Source organism: Microcaecilia unicolor, chromosome 13 (genome assembly GCF_901765095.1).
Source record: "Microcaecilia unicolor chromosome 13, aMicUni1.1, whole genome shotgun sequence".
NCBI lineage: Eukaryota > Metazoa > Chordata > Amphibia > Gymnophiona > Siphonopidae > Microcaecilia > Microcaecilia unicolor.
The window spans coordinates 67,383,662-67,400,315 of NC_044043.1; the positions used below are offsets into that span (position 1 = coordinate 67,383,662).

The following is a 16,654-nucleotide window of genomic DNA, read 5'->3' on the forward strand; positions in this document are numbered from 1 at the left end:
CAGATCGTATTTAGACTTCCTTTATTGAGATGGACCCTTCTGGATTTAAGTCAATACTGACTAAATTTTCAAAAGGATCATGCATTTTAGATGCTTATAGAGCTGATTTGTTACAATCTATACCTGCAGTAGTGTTTTCCATATATAATGATGATAATAGAAACTATGCTACGGCAGGTCATTTTCCAAAAGTGATAGGAGGAATTGTATTGACACCATTATTGAAGGGAGAGAGTCTTGGTAAAACCCTTTACAGTAACTATCAACATGTAGCAAATATCCCTACTTTAATAAAAATCATGAAGGCAGTAGTAGCTGCACAATTTTAAATTTACTTGGAACATCCTGTGCAGTTGGGATTCCGTCCTTTTAGTACTGAAACAGTGATGGCAGGCCTTCTTTCAGACCTTTCTTTCCCTGGATAAGGAATATCAGGTTTTTGTGATGCAGCTGGATTTATCTGCTGCGTTGGATCTGGTGAACCATGGTATTCTGCTGGTAGTGCTCTCTGAGGTGGGCATTGCTGGAGGTGTTTTGACATGGTTCACCTGATTTTTGAAACAGAGATAGATTGTAAGCTCTCTTGAGCAGGGACTGACCTTCCCCATGTTTTAACTTGTACAGCGCTGCGTAACCCTAGTAGCGCTATAGAAATGCTTAGTAGTAGTAGTATTCAGGTGCTTTGGCAGAAGCATCTTTCATATTCATGATCTTTGGTCCCACAGGGTTTGCCAGTTCCCCCATACTTTTTTAATTTCTATCTTAGTGACATGGGAAAGGTTTTAGAACCTATTGGAATTAGATACTTCTCTTACGAAGATCATGTGACTCTCTTGGAATAATCTAACAGCAGTTTAATCTATTATGAAAGAAGTTTTTGATGTTCTTTTCACTTGGTTTTGCTCCTTGGATTTGAAAATAAATCTGGATAAGACAAATATATTGTGGGTAGCGAATGCTTCACAAAATATACTGAGATTACTCCCATAGAGGCCTTTTTACAAAGCCGCAGCAGAGCTAATGCGTGGGTAGCATGCTCCAAATCGTCACTATTGCTGGGGTAGCACATGTGCCCGGCGGTAATTTTGAGTTTGGCTTGCGCTGAATCCTGTGGTAGAAAATATTTTTCTATTTTCTACCGTGGGGGCATTCCCAGCAGTAATTGGCAGCGCGGCCACATTGCCATGCACTGCATGGTTACCATGTGGGTAGTGTGTGAGCCCTTACCGCTAGGTCAATGTCTGGCGATAAGGGCTCAGGCTGTAAATAGGCACATGCTAGTTTTAACTTTGCGCACACCTGTTTCCTGGCCCATTAAAAATGGCCTTTTCCCAGCCACAGTAAAAAGTGGCCCAGTGTGCGGCAAAAAGGCGTTCCCACACTACCGCAGGCCACGTTTTACCGCAACTTTGTAAAAAAGGACCCCTAAGTTAGCAGGAGTTGGGATGTCCCTCAACAAGGAAACCGGGTTATTAGGGGTTTGGATAAATTCAGGTTTGACAATGTTAAAACAAATAAATAATGTAGTTTGTAAATGTGTTTTTTTATAACTGAAGATGCTTTGTCATGCTAAATATTTTTTGGAATCTAAATATTTTCAGATTATTGTGCAGGCAATGGTAATAACAGTTTTAGACTATTGTAATATTGTCTGGGTTTTCCAGAGAAGAATTTAGAGAGATACAGATTGTGAAAAATGTAGCGGCGAAACTACCCCGTTTAAAAAAAATTTACATTGTGGCTACCTTGTAAAGCCAGGGTCAAACTCCAACTCTTTAACTCTGATCGTCAGAATTCTTTGGCCCTTACTTATCTACAAGATTTTGCCTGATTGTGTTAACCAAAGAGGGTTCTTAGATTGTTAAATGATATTAGAGTGATTAATCCCTGCTCGGTCGGTATGTCGTTTGAAAAAGACATTTAGTGCCCGCAGTTCTACTTTTTGTGAAGGCTGTGGTTTGTATTTATGATGATGTATGTTTTACTTGTTCTTCACTCTGGATAAGGGTGGATTATAAATAATAAATCTAATTTTAATACGGCTATACTTGGAAGCGGAGTTGAACTTTGGAATTCTTTACCTCTTGGAATTAGATTGACAACAGACTATATGAGATTTGACAATCATTGAAAACTTGGCTTTTTAAAAAATATTTTGGATGCTGATTTTGTCCTTGAGAACTGAATTTTGTTTCTTGTATTGTTATAAGCTGAATTGATTGTACAACATATGATTATGCAGAAATCTTAAGATCTTTGTATTTGATTGTATTTTTTAGAATGATTATTCTCTGCCTTGAGCTTGATGGGTAAAGTGGATTATAAATTTACAGTTCCAGCATAGATCTCTAGGGAACCCCACCCTTCTCCGTTGAGAATATTGGTCATTTAACTCTACTCTCTGTTGTTTATCTTTTAACCAGTTCTTCATCCACAACTGCCTCCTATCCCGTGCCATTCTAATTTCCTCAATAGTTGCATTACATTGGCCACCCTCCAATCTTCCAGTACCACGCTTGATTTTAAACATAAATTACATGCTACTAATAATAGTGCGCAAGTTCAATTTTTAGTTTTATCAGTGCTCTGGGATATATACTATCCAGACCAGATGATTTGCTACTCTTTAGTTTGTCAAATTGTTCCATTACATCTTCCAGCTTTACAGAGATCTGTTTAATTTTCTCCTACTCATTACCATTAAATACCATTTCTGGAACTAGTACCTCTCCCACATCTTCCTCAGTGAAGACCAAAGCAAAGAATTTATTTAGTCTCTTTACTATGAATGTGTCCTCCCTGACTGCCCCTTTTACCCCTCAGTCATCTAGCAGTTCAACTGATTTTTTTGCCAGCTTTTTGCTTCTAATATACCTAACAAAATTGTATTCTGTGTTTTTGCCTCCAAGAAATCTTCTTTTCAAAGTCTGCTGCTGCATCACTATGCCTAATCTTGAAGTGAGGTGAAACCCTAGGATGTGAGAAGGCAGGAGTTTTGAGATTGTAGGGATGTTGGGAACAGGGGCGTAGCCAGACAACAGATTTTGGGTGGGCCTAGGCAAGAAGTGGGTGGGCATCAAGTGTTCTCCCCTTCACCCACCACCAAAAAAAATCTCAGCTGGTGGGAAAACGCTTCTTTCCACCTTAGTAGTCTGCAGCAGGCATGCGCTGAAAACTGAGCGTGCACAGGTGCCAGTATCGTGGAGAATAGTCTTCAGCTGGCGGAGCTTGGGATTCCCACCAGCTACCGCTAAATGTGTGCTACTGTTGGGTGGGCCTGAGCCTTAATTGGGTGGGCCCCGGTCCACCCAGGCCCACCTGTGGCTACGCCACTGGTTGGGAATGATAGCAGAGAATTTAGGTCCGTCTTTAATATGGATTGATTCCATGAGCATTGCAATACAAAAGCAAAAAAAAAAAATTCTATTTTTTTTTGAGTGACAAAGGCTTCGGCTTCTTCACCCATAAGAAAAAAAATGATTAGGGTCCAGATGCACAAAGGTCCCCGTTAAGAATCCCTCTGTATTTCCAAATCGGTAAACATTACCGATTTAGGAATACAGAGGGATTCACAAAGAGAATCGTATGCAAATGAGCTGTTGCTTTTGCGACCCAGCTCATTTGCATGTGATATTGGGGAATCCAGTCGGACAGCTGAGCTTGCATAGAGCAGCCCATCGCTAAGACAAGCTGCATGTATGATAGAAAAGTTTGTAGCCTTTTTTTTTTTCTGCTGGAATCTGGATCTTACCGTCAGCTGCCTGCAGCAGGAATGGACTGACTACTACACCAGAGAAGGAGCAGATTTTTCTGTTGAGCTTGGTTTGGGTTTCCACAGGCTGTTTAGAAATCTGATGCTCCCTTGCCTTCTCCCCTAATTACCAGCAGTTCTTGTGATCTCTGCTTCAGGCAACTAGGGCAGAAGTCAGGAAAGGATGGTTTCTTTAAAAAAAAAAAAAAAAGTTCTCTCTCAAGGCTGTGATACTTCCTTCCACTGTGTTTTAGAAGCTCTTGTACTTATCTTTCTTTGCCTGCGATTATGCCTACTACTTCATCAAAGCCTTCAATATCAGCTCTGACTCTACTTTCAGCTGTCATTCCGGCAACTGGTGACCACCCTTTAAAAAGTCAACGGTAAAGGTAGGGACTGCTTCTGTGCATCAGGTCTGAAAATGTCTGTGCATCGGTTTGCATGCACATTTGTATAGTAATTAGCTCATTATAATGGCTTTGCATAGATTTGCATTCCATTTTCGTTAGCTGCTACCGTGATTGGAAAAGAGCTCGGAGAACCCCTTTGTGCATGTCTCGTTTTACTCCTTGCTCGCTAAACCAGCTAGAACTGGTATAAAAACCACATTGCTGGCTCCTTAGATTTTGTGCATCTGGGCCTAGGCCTCTTAGTTGCTGTTTTCCAGAATCCTCACTACCTTGATTCTATCTAGTGGGAAGTCGAGGGAGGGAAAATGGAGAAACTGTCATCTAACCTGGAAAGGCCTCCTGTTTGCAGTACCTAAGACAGAACTGTTAACTATTTGAGGTGATGCCCGAGCAAGATACAAAATTTTTTTCTATTTGTCAATTTTCTCTACTGCCTCTCCCAAAAAAGGCTGTGAAGTGGTTTACAATGTAGTTTTTTGTTTTTGGCTTTGTTTCTTTTTTCCTACCATCATAACATGCTCTGGACTTTCTTGAAAGATCAGATAATCAAATGCAAATAAATAAATAGCGGCAAATTTTGCTTTCAGATCAAATAGACCTTAGGAGTGGGTCCAAGGGAGCCACTCATGTAACTACCAGAGATATACATGAACCAGTGCAACTTGACCACTCAAGTGTGTAGTGCCTTATCACAGTTATTAAAATGCATTGCTTTTCTTAGAGAGAGCAGCATCCATGGAACCCCTCGGCGATCTAGCGGTCCAACCCATTCTTTTGCCGGCTTTGTGTTTTTAATACACCTAAAAGAAAGTTTTTACTATGTGTTTTTGCCTCCAATTCAATCTCTTTTTCAAAGTTCCTCTTTGCCTTCTTTATTAGCGCTTTGCATTTGACTTGACATTCCTTATGCTGTTTCGTATTATTTTCAGTTGGTTCCTTCTTCCATTTTCTGAAGGATTTTCTTTTAGCTCTAATAGCTTCCTTCACCTCACTTTTTAACCATGTTGGCTGTTTGGTCTTCATTCCTCCTTTTTTAATACACGGAATATATTAGGCCAGGGTTTCCAGGATGGTGTTTTTGAACAGCATCCACGCCTGATGTAAATTTTTGATCTTCGTAGATGCTCCTCTAAGTTTTTATGATCACTGTTATTAAGATCATGCGCTCCACTAAGGACTAGGTCTAGAATTTTTCTTCCTCTTGGTTGGCTCCTGTACCAGCCGCTCCATAAAGCAGTCATTGATTTTGTCATAGTGTAACATAGTGATATGGATAGCTGGTTTCTGGGGAGCCGCAGCCTGTATTGAACCCAGTTACCTTCATATTCCTCAGCTTCCCCCACATGCTGTTCAGTGAATGGTATATGCTGTACTCCAGACCCAAACAAGAAAATACAACTGGTTCAGTTGTCCAAATCAGTATGTGTCTGACCCTAGTGACTATTTCAGGAGAGGAAGATTTTTGTAGAGAGAAAATTGGATGTGCAGTTCATTGAGTGTGAATTTGCTCAAGTTCTGTTAGGACTTCAAGAAAGGGCTTTGGTATCAGAAAAAGAGAAACTTGTATATGTGTTTCTGATAGAAGATTTTAGGAAAGAATGGTATTTGCATAAAATCAGATGTTAAGACTGAAGCTTTTGTTTATGGATAGAGAATCTGCCCAGCTTCATATAGTGGAAAAGATGAATTTGCTTTGTAGGTGCTCTTTCAACAAAAGCTGCATTAGCTTCTCAAGCAGAGAGTACCTGTTTAATTGTGATCATATTACATAGTAACATAATAAATGACGGCAGATAAAGACCTGAACGGTCCATCCAGTCTGCCCAACAAGATAAACTCATTTTACGTGGTATGTGATACTTTATATGTATACCCGGGTTTGATTTGTCCTTGCCTTTCTCAGGGCACAGACCGTAAAAGTCTGCCCAGCACTGTTCTTGTTCTTGTACTAAAAGTTCTGAAGCTAATGTCAAAGGCCCTTGAAATTTACACTCCATCCAATCCCTATCTATTCAGTTACGAATCAGGGCGTAGACCGTGGAAGTCTGCCCAGCACTGGTTTTGCTTCTCAATTACCAGTGTCGCCACCCAATCTCCGCTAAGATTCCATAGATCCATTCTTTCTAAACAGGATTCCTTTGTGTTTATCCTACACGTTTAAATTCCATTACCGTTTTCATCTCCACCACCTCTCGTGGGAGGCATTCCACATATCTACCACCCTTTCCGTGAAAAAATACTTCCTGACATTACTCCTTAGTTTTCTCCTCTTCAACCCCAATTCATGTCCTCTAGTTCTACCACTTTCCTGTCTCCAGAAAAGGTTCGTTTGCGGATTAATATCTTTCAAATATTTAAATGTCTGGATCATGTCACCCCTGTTTCTCCTTTCCACCAAGTTGTACATGTTCAGGTCAGCAAGTCTTTCCTCGTACGGTTGGCAACGCAAATCCCATACCATTTTTGTAGCTTTTCTTCGCACTGCTTCCAGTCTTTTTACATCTTTAGCAAGATACGGCTTCCAAAACTGAACACAACACTCTAAGTGGGGCCTCACCAATGACTTATAGAGGGACATCAACACCTCCTTTCTTCTGCTGGTTATACCCCTCTCTATGCAGCTTAGCATCCTTCTGGCTACGGCTGTCGCGTTGTCACATTGTTTCTTCACCTTCATATCCTCCGACACCAACACCCAAAGTTTCTCTCCTGAGTCAAGCTTATTAAACTCTCCCCTCCTATTTGCTATCTCTCTTTTGGATTTCTGCACTTGGCATTAAATTTTAACTAAACGTAGTCCAGAAACCACAATGAATTGAAAAACAAAAATGAAAAATAGAACCAAGATAGAAAAATATCAGTAATCAGTCAAACTAAACATCTAAAAAAAATGTTATAAATGAGTGTATAAGGTGCTCAGTTTTTATAGCGCATTACACAGGTCGAGGTCTCAAGTAGCTGTAATGACACTATTCCCCCATCATAGCACCATTATCCAACCTCTTCCATCTCTATAGCATCATAACTTATATGTGAATATTTTGCGAGAAAAAAAGATGTTAGAAGTAATGACACTTATCTTAAGGCGCTGTGATGATCCACATATGGGAGGTGTAGTTCTTACTGGCAGCAGTCCAAGGTGTTAACCCAGTATTCGTCTACAGAGTTACTACATTTTAACTGCCAGACCCTCGACCATTCTAACTTTTGGAGATCCCTTCTCATCGTTTCTACTCACTCCAGGGTATTGACTCTATTGGCTATCTTCATGTCATCCGCAAAAAGGCAAACCTTTCCTTCCGATTTTTAAAAAGGCTCCAGGGAAGATCCGGGAAATTATAGACTGGTGAGTCTGATGTCAGTGCCGGGGAAAATGGTAGAGGCTATTATTAAAAACAAAATTACAGAGCACATCCGAGGACATGGATTACTGAGACCAAGTCAGCACGGCTTTTGTGTGGGGAAATCTTGCCTGACCAATTTACTTCAATTCTTTGAAGGAGTAAACAAATATGTGGACAAAGGGGAACCGGTTGATATTGTGTATCTGGATTTTCAAAAGGCGTTTGACAAGGTACCTCATGAAAGGCTACAGAGAAAATTGGAGGGTCATGGGATAGGAGAAAATGTCCTATTGTGGATTAAAAACTGGTTGAAGGATAGGAAACAGAGAGTGGGGTTAAATGGGCAGTATTCACAATGGAGAAGGGTAATTAGTGGGGTTCCTCAGGGGTCTGTGCTAGGACCGCTGCTTTTTAATATATTTATAAATGATTTAGAGATGGGAGTAACTAGCGAGGTAATTAAATTTGCTGATGACACAAAGTTATTCAAAGTTGTTAAATCACGACAGGATTGTGAAAATTTACAAGAGGACCTTATGAGACTGGGAGACTGGGCGGCTAAATGGCAGATGACGTTTATTGTGAGCAAGTGCAAGGTGATGCATGTGGGAAAAAAGAACCCGAATTATAGCTACGTCATGCAAGGTTCCACGTTAGGAGTTACGGACCAAGAAAAGGATCTGGGTGTCGTCGTCGATAATATACTGAAACCTTCTGCTCAGTGTGCTGCTGCGGCTAGGAAAGCGAATAGAATGTTGGGTATTATTAGGAAAGGTATGGAAAACAGATGTGAGGATGTTATAATGCCGTTGTATCGCTCCATGGTGTGACCGCACCTTGAGTATTGTGTTCAATTCTGGTCGCCGCATCTCAAGAAAGATATAGTAGAATTGGAAAAGGTGCAGCAAAGGGCGACTAAAATGATAGCGGGGATGGGACGACTTCCCTATGAAGAAAGATTAAGGAGGCTAGGGCTATTCAGCTTGGAGAAGAGACGGCTGAGGGGAGACATGATAGAGGTATATAAAATAATGAGTGGAGTGGAACAGGTGGATGTGAAGCGTCTGTTCACGCCTTCCAAAAATACTAGGACTAGTGGGCATGCAATGAAACTACAGTGTAGTAAATTTAAAACAAATCGGAGAAAAGTTTTCTTCACCCAACGCGTAATTAAACTCTGGAATTCGTTGCCAGAGAAAGTGGTGAAGGCGGTTAGCTTAGCAGAGTTTAAAAAGGGGTTGGACGGTTTCCTAAAGGACAAGTCCATAAACCGCTACTAAATGGACTTGGGAAAAATCCACAATTCCAGGAATAACATGTATAGAATGTTTGTACGTTTGGGAAGCTTGCCAGGTGCCCTTGGCCTGGATTGGCCGCTGTCATGACAGGATGCTGGGCTCGATGGACCCTTGGTCTTTCCCAGTATGGCATTACTTATGTACTTATGTCCTCTACTTGGCTCACTTTTATTACATAGAGCAGTGATTTAACCTATTGTGATGTCATAGTGGCTCATTCCACCAATAAGAGCCAACCTCATTAGTGATGTCACAATGGCTTGATTGTATAGAATGTTTGTACGTTTGGGAAGCTTGCCAGGTGCCCTTGGCCTGGATTGGCCGCTGTCGTGGACAGGATGCTGGGCTCGATGGACCCTTGGTCTTTCCCAGTATGGCATTACTTATGTACTTATGTAGTCCTTCAGCAATATCTCTCACATATATTAAACTGAATAGGCCCCAGCACCGATCCCTGAGGAACTGCACTGCTCACCTTCCTTTCCTCCAAGTGGGTTCCGTTTACCATCACCCTCTGCCACCTGTCAGTCAACCAGTTCCCTATTGAGTTCACCACTTCTGGTCCTAAGTTCAGCCCTTTCAGCTTATTCACGAGTCTTCTGTGGGGGACCGTATCAAAGGCTTTGCTGAAATCCAAGTAGATTAAATCTATCGCATGTCCTTCATCCAATTCTTTGGTCACTCAGTCAAAGAAGTCAATTAGTTTCGTTTGGCAAAGCCATGTTGCCTCAGGTCTTGTAACCCTTTGGTTTCTAGAAAGTTAACTATCCTTTTTTTCAGCAACTATTCCATTATTTTTCCTACCACCGACATGAGACTTGTGGTTTCCCCACTTCTTCCCTGTCTCCACTTTTGTGAAGAGGGACCGCATCCGCTCGTTTCCAATCTCGTGGAACCTCTCCCATCTCTAAAGATCTATTAAATAAATCTTTAAGAGGTCCTGTCAGGATCTCTCTGAGCTCTCTCAGTATCCTGGGATGTATCCCATCCGGCCCCATAACTTTGTCCATCTTCAGATTCTCCAGCTGTTTATAAACATATTGATGGTGGATGCAGTGTTCAGAAGCAGAGCAGTCACTAGACAAAATGGTGCTCAGGGCAAGGTTTACTTCTGGTGCCCTCCCTTCCCTTTCAGGCTTATAGGCAAAGAGATTCAAAAAGGAAGCTGGGCATGCGAGGCACTCATCCTGCTTGTTCACCCTTTGTGATGGGCCCCATTCAGAAGACTTGGGCAGCCTAACCCAACTGAATGTAGGGCATTGCTTGTTAAACTGACAGCAACATGACAGAACAGGAAATTTTTACTTGCCATTTCTTTCTTTTAGTTTTTACCACTGTGTTATATTTATCCAGGAAGTGCAGGATATCAAATTAATAATAAACCATACATTAAACCGTCTGAACCAAGCGCATCTTGAGTTAAAAAAAATGAGTGGATGTGTGGACTTGATATGAGTGTAATGTGGATTTGTGCTTGTATTCCAACTTGTCTCAGATATTTTTGTATGGATGTTCTTAATGCTGGGACTGAGGAGAATACTGGGACTAAGGAGAAGGAGCGGCAGAAAGAATCCTGGGAGGAAAGGGGGGGGGGGGGAATCATGGAAGCACTTCTTAATGGAGCTTAGCTGGTGGTACAGAAGGAAGTAAATAAATTCCTCCTCTTGGCAGGTAGGCAATAATGTATCCAGAAGCCCACTGCCCTCCTATTTAGAGACCTGTCTATATTTATAGTGTTGTTTGATCTTGACCTAACCACCCACAGCATAGGAGCAGAAATGAAGTTATTGCTAATAGTTCAGCAGTTGTATATGTGTTTCTGATAATGAGAACAGTGGGGGATGTTCCCATAGACCCCTCAGTTTCCCATTAGTTTCTGATGAAGTATCTTACAAATGTCTGGAATTGCCCCAAGGGAACAGGCGTTTGTACAATTTATCCAAATTCTCTTTCTTTCTCTCTCTCTCTCTCTTTCTCTCTCTCTCTCTCTCTTTTTCAGAGTAAACGAGACCATTTGTTGATGAATGTAAAGTGGTATTACCGTCAATCTGAGGTTCCGGATTCTGTCTATCAGCATTTGGTGCAGGACAGGCACAATGAGAACGGTGAGTCTTGGGTAGTTCCTAGCTTGCTATGTTAGCATCATGTTTTCTCCCCAGCCCTGGAGCCATGAGTAGAAAGATTCAATACCACATATAAATTGTTATAGCACGCCTTTCATTAACCATTCTGAATTTCTATTGAATGACTTGGTAACATGATGGTGGGCAATAAGTTATTATTGAGAGGAGTTGATACTGGGAGTTCTCAATCCTTTTCATGGGGCCTGGAAGGAATTATTTTTCTCTGAGGACAAGCAAGACATTGTTTCTCACATCAAGGAATGGATGATACCCAGCATTCTGTATCTTTAAGAAGCCTGTGGCAACATCTACCATGCATGTTCAAATGCCTTTCTCACCCAGCACACAGGACCAGCAGTTGTTTTTCCACGGAGCAGAGAGGTTGCGTTTAGTCAAACTTTTCAGACCTAGAACCAGCTGTTCAGGAAAAGTAGATGGACATCCCCTGCCATGGAGATAATCTTTTTGGGGATAAGTTAGAAGAGGTAGCTGATCTTATAAAAAAAACTGACAGCGTGGAAACCCTGTCTCGGACTACTTCTTTTGCAGTCTCTGCTTCTCAGAGGTTTTCAGTCTGCTTTGCACTGTATCCAGAAGAGTTCCAATGAAGTGAACAGTCTGTGTTGGGATGAAGTGGGATTTTTTTAGGTTTAATATGAAACCCTGAGAGAACAGAGTATGCTTGGTCTTTGTGAGAGATAGCATGGCTTGTTCTTTCGACGGTGTAGAAATAATCTAATTGTCTGAGTAGAGAAAGGCAATGATGCTGATTCCCTGAAAGATGCTGGCATTTCGTGAAGACTCTGGGAGCTGCCAAGGGTTCATAAGGTAGAACTTTGTACTGGTAATGATGAGTCTGAACTACAAACCTGGAATACTTCCAGTGGTCTCTGTGAACAGGTATGTGTGTACAAGCATCCTTGAGGTCTAATGACACCAGCTAGCTGATCTGTGCAAAGCATTCTGAATATTTCATTTTTGATGTAAAGTTGAGCTGATGGAGATCTAGTATGGGTCTCAATGCTCCCTGTTTCTTGGGGATTAGAAAATAGCAGGAATAAAATCCCTGAATCTGATGTTGAGGATTGACCTGTTCTATGGTATAAGCGTGTAACAATGCTTGAATTTGTTTGAGGATGTTGGATTTTAGGTGAGAGTGATGAACCTGAGAGGGCAGTAATTTCAGATGTCAAATTAAATTTTCCTTGTCATCAAGCAGATGAAGCCATTACGTTTGGGTTGTGTCCATCAACCAGCAGGGGGAGATAGAGAGCACTCAAATTTCACAGTGCCACATGGTCAGATAGCTCCACTGCCTCTTCAGTATTCTCTATCTCCCCAAACAGGGTGGTTGCAGCTTGATCAAGCTCCTTAAAAAATCTGCCTGGGGGTGGCTCCTGGCTTGCCAGTTGTTAGCCGGGGTGTTAGAGGCTATAGCAGCTTCACTATAAAGGCACATAGGTTAGCCCTTTCCCTGCCTTACCCATCCCCCCAGTGGATGTGAGCACATTAGTTTCACTTTTCCCTGCTCTTTCCCACTCTATACTTGGTGGATGCTGGCACATTGGTTCGCCTTTCCCACTGTTCTGTACCTCTGGAGTTGATTTGATTGCCTCTTTTGCTGTTTTCTCTGCTTTCCTCACAGCGTAAAAAAAAAAAAAAGCAAGAGGTTTTCTTTAGTTTCTACAGCATGACCGGAGCTTGTATACTCGGTCCAGTGAGGTAAGAGTGTTTTCTGACTCCTCCGGGGAGGGCCCGCGATCGGGACGTTTTTGGCACGAAGCCAAATAAAAGGGAGCGGCTAGCCCCAGACAGGATCTGGGTGCCCAGGGCGAGTTTTTCTCCCCTGATTTTGTGTTGTTATTGCATAAAGCATACATGCTGAAAAGCCTTTGAAAGTTTCCAGGGCTATGGGGCAATTATACCCTCTGCGTGAGGAGCATTTGGCTCGCTTTGCAATGCCTAAAGTAGATGCCCTAGTCACTGCGGTGACAAAGAGTTGTGTCCATCAACCAGCAGGGGGAGATAGAGAGCACTCAACTTTTCACAGTGCCTCATGGCCAGCCAGCTCCACTGCCTCTTCAGTATTTGAAGTTTCCAAAGCAGTATGGCAAACTGCAATAGGAATAACATGAACTTTCCTCACAGCGAACAATGGCCCCTTAACAAGGGCATGAACTCAAAAGGAGGGAATGAACACATCCTCCTGGAGGGAATAAACTCGTCCTCCTTATTGTATAACTGGAGGGGATACACGCAACCTCCTGGAGGGAATAAACTCATCCTCCAAAACATAAACTGGAGGGAATGGACATCCTCCTATAAGTGAACATGAATCCTGAAGACTGTTTTCCAACTTTCTCCCAAGGAAGGAAATTCAGGAAACAAGAACAAAACCTGAAACAGATTCACAGCATACAGACAATCATACAGGGAGGGCTCATGGCTTCATCTACTATGACTAAAGGAAAGAAAATTACCAAGGTAAGAACCTAATTTTCCCTTCCTTGTCATCAAGCAGATGAAGCTATTACGTATGGGATGTAACAAAGCAATCCCTATATAGGGTGGGAACAGGTCACACCACGCGCTAGCACTTGTGCTCCAAAACGCGCATCCCTCGTAGCAGCCACATTCAGCCTTTAATGTCAGACAAAAGAGAGCTTAGAAGCCCATGTTGCTGCACTGCATATCTCTTGATGAGAGAGTGCTCCAGTTTCAGCCGAAGAGGAAGAAATCACTCTGGTAGAATGCGCCTTAAAGGCTACAGGCGGAGACTGGCCGGCAAGCAGATAAGCTGAAAAGATAGTTTCTTTGAGCCAGCGGGCAATAGTGGCTTTAGACGCTGGAGACCCTCTGCGAGGACCTGATAGCAAAACAAACAGATGATCATAGATCCTGAAAGAGATAGTAACTCGCAGATACTGCAGCAGAGTCCTGCGCACATCCAACAGGTGCAATTGCCCAAAAGATTCTGTAAACTCCTCCTTATCAAAGGAGGGCAAGAAAATAGGCTGGTTTAGGTGAAAAGCTGAAACCACCTTAGGCATGAAAGAAGGCATGGCCCGAACTGTGACCCCGGACTCTGAGAATTGCAGAAATGGGTCTCTACAGGACAGCGCCTGGAGCTCTGACACCCGTCTCGCCGAAGTAATGGCCACAAGAAAAACGGCCTTTAGTGTCAAATCTTTCTCCGATGCTCGCCGAAGCGGCTCAAAAGGAGAAGCCTTATCTTATTCTATCGTCCTGATTTATTATTTTGAGTATCCATGAGTCCGAAGTGATTGCTTGTCATGTGTCTCAACAGAAGCGAAGACAACCTCCCATTGTTTAAGTGTCAAAAACTGGGATTAGACTTTGCAAGGCTGTGTCATCCTTTCTCTAGGCCTGGAACCGAGGAGTAGACCTAGACTGTGGTTGGTGAGCATAAGGTTGATTTCTAGATTTGTAATAAGCCTGATTGTAAGGCCGATAAGTATAAGAACAACATGAAAAAGTTGGTTGTTCTGTTAGATGATGAGTTGTCAGAGTATGGAGTGGATAATTCCTTGATGGTAGAACAATCATCTTTTATTTGAGAAACCTCATCCTTTACTTTTATCACCAAATAAATTGTCACCTAGGCAAGTTGCATCTATTAGACAATTGTGTAAATCCTCACAGTGGCTCAAAGCCCTTAGCCAGGTTGTTCTATGGGCTTCAATAGTGACTGCCGCTAATCTAGAAGTAGTATCAAAAGATCATAGGTGTTTCTTATTAAATGAAAGACGCACTCTTCAATATTGTTAATAATGTCATCAAGCAACAAAGAGAAGAAGCTAGTGAATCTAAAGCATGATTTACTTGAGAATGCTAAAATGCATAATTTGCAACTGATGAAGCAAGTATTGTGGAACCTAGCAAGGACTATGTCTGAATTTAAGAAGGTGTTTGGATAGGCACATGGGATCTCTTAGGGAGGTAGTGTATGGGCCATTTGGCCCTTATCTGCCATCATGTTTCTGTGTATCTAACTGTACCAAGAGTGGCCAAGTGGTTAGGGTGGTGGTCTTTGGTCCTGGGGAACTGAGGAACTGAGTTCGATTCCCACTTCAGGCACCTCCTTGTGACTCTGGGCAAGTCACTTAACCCTCTATTGCCCCATGTAAGCCACATTGAGCCTACCATGAGTGGGAAAGCGTGGGCTACAAATGAAACAAAAAAAAAATCTTATGCTCTTTCCCAGGAGCCTATAATCCACTGGAGTTTGTAGATTTTGATCTTTCATAATTGCTTCAAAGTCTCTCCTGTCTCCTCCTAAAACCAGAAATTTAAGAATCTTTTGTATGAAGTTCCTCCTGAGGTTTATTTTTCTTTGTATCTGAAGATGGGGCAGGTTGAGAAGATGAGGGAGATGGTGGGATAGAACACTTCTGAGGGATAAGCAGAGAAGAAATCCTTCATTAGAAGAGATGGAGAAATTAAGTGATAGTGAAATATTCTGCCATTGTGAATGCAGAGAAGGTGGACTTTGTAATTCCAGGCTCAGGGCTGAAGATGGACTATGAGGCTGAGGAAAACCCTTAGATTGTGAAGCTGCTTGAAAAATGTGTTCCTGGCCCTGCAAAAGAGGGCTCTGTGACATAGGCTGTTGTAGAATCTTTTGGAAAAGCTTCACTAGAACGATTATAGTTCCCTGAGTGGCTTGAGAAGTAGGACTTGAAGAATGAATAAAAGTGCCATCCATTCTTACGTTTTAACTGAGAGATTGAAAGTGCCAAGATAACAGTATTTATTGATGGAGATAAAGCTTTAGTAGCTACTCCCCCTTTATTAGTTTTCTTTTCTTTTTAGTTGGTACTTCAGTTATTATGGCATTTTGTAGAGCCTGAGGAGATGGAGTGCTAGCTCGGGAAGCTACTTCATTGGCTAAAATAAGTCATTTAGAAGAGCTCGCTGATTTCACCAAGTTCTGAGAGAAAGTTTGTCATCAACGTCACAACCACTTCCTCTGCAAAGTGTTTTTCATTGATGCCTAAATCCTTTGGTAATCTCACTGAGCTCAGAGGGTCTACAGCGCGTTTAACACTATTATGTGTTTCCTCTGGCACCTGTACAAGGCCCTTTGGATTGGCACAGCAAGAACTGGTGAAGACATTCTTGGTTTGGAAGAAAAGTGAGTTTTGTTCTCTTTGAAATAGCGCAGACTCCTGAAGAGCTGAGAGGGCAACGTCTGTTTAATTAGATTAGAAAAACAAGACTGAACTGTAATACACGATGACATCAGCAGGGTGGGAAGCCAGCTCATTTTCTGATTGGATGATTATTCTTATCAAACTTGAGAGGGCCATTCTGACTAAGCCTAATAACCCTTTTTTGTCTACCTGATCCTCTGTCCATGGAAAAAACACCATTACCAGTACTGTGTACTGCCTTTTGGCCTTGCAACTGCAGCCCCCGCCCCCCCCCCCAAAAAAAAAAAAAAAAATCACAGAATGTTTCGTCGTAGCTGCAGCGTATCTGCTCAGACTTGGGGTGCATGTGTTTACCTATTTGGACAATCCTTCCTATTTGGAAGGAGAGCTAGTATTTCTTCAGTGAACCATTTGGGTGTTGGATCTACTATGGTTTGTGATAAACTACTCAAAGTCCCATTTTCTCTCCTTGAAGTAATTTATAGGGCCCTGCTAGACACGATTTTGGCCCAGGCTTTTCTCCCAGACCTCAGGGCCCCAAGGCCTTACAGACC

At 42.1% G+C, this 16,654-nt stretch overlaps 1 protein-coding gene across 3 annotated transcripts in view; it reads left to right on the forward strand.

Moving 5' to 3' along the window:
• The window catches only part of RERE (arginine-glutamic acid dipeptide repeats), a 569,568-nt gene that overhangs the window by 329,259 nt on the left and 223,655 nt on the right, over positions 1-16,654 (forward strand). For all 3 annotated transcript variants that reach the window (XM_030186180.1, XM_030186182.1, XM_030186181.1), the window contains exon 4: positions 10,803-10,908. In XM_030186180.1, the coding sequence (XP_030042040.1) occupies positions 10,803-10,908 (106 nt within the window). The remainder of the gene's footprint in view (positions 1-10,802; positions 10,909-16,654) is intronic.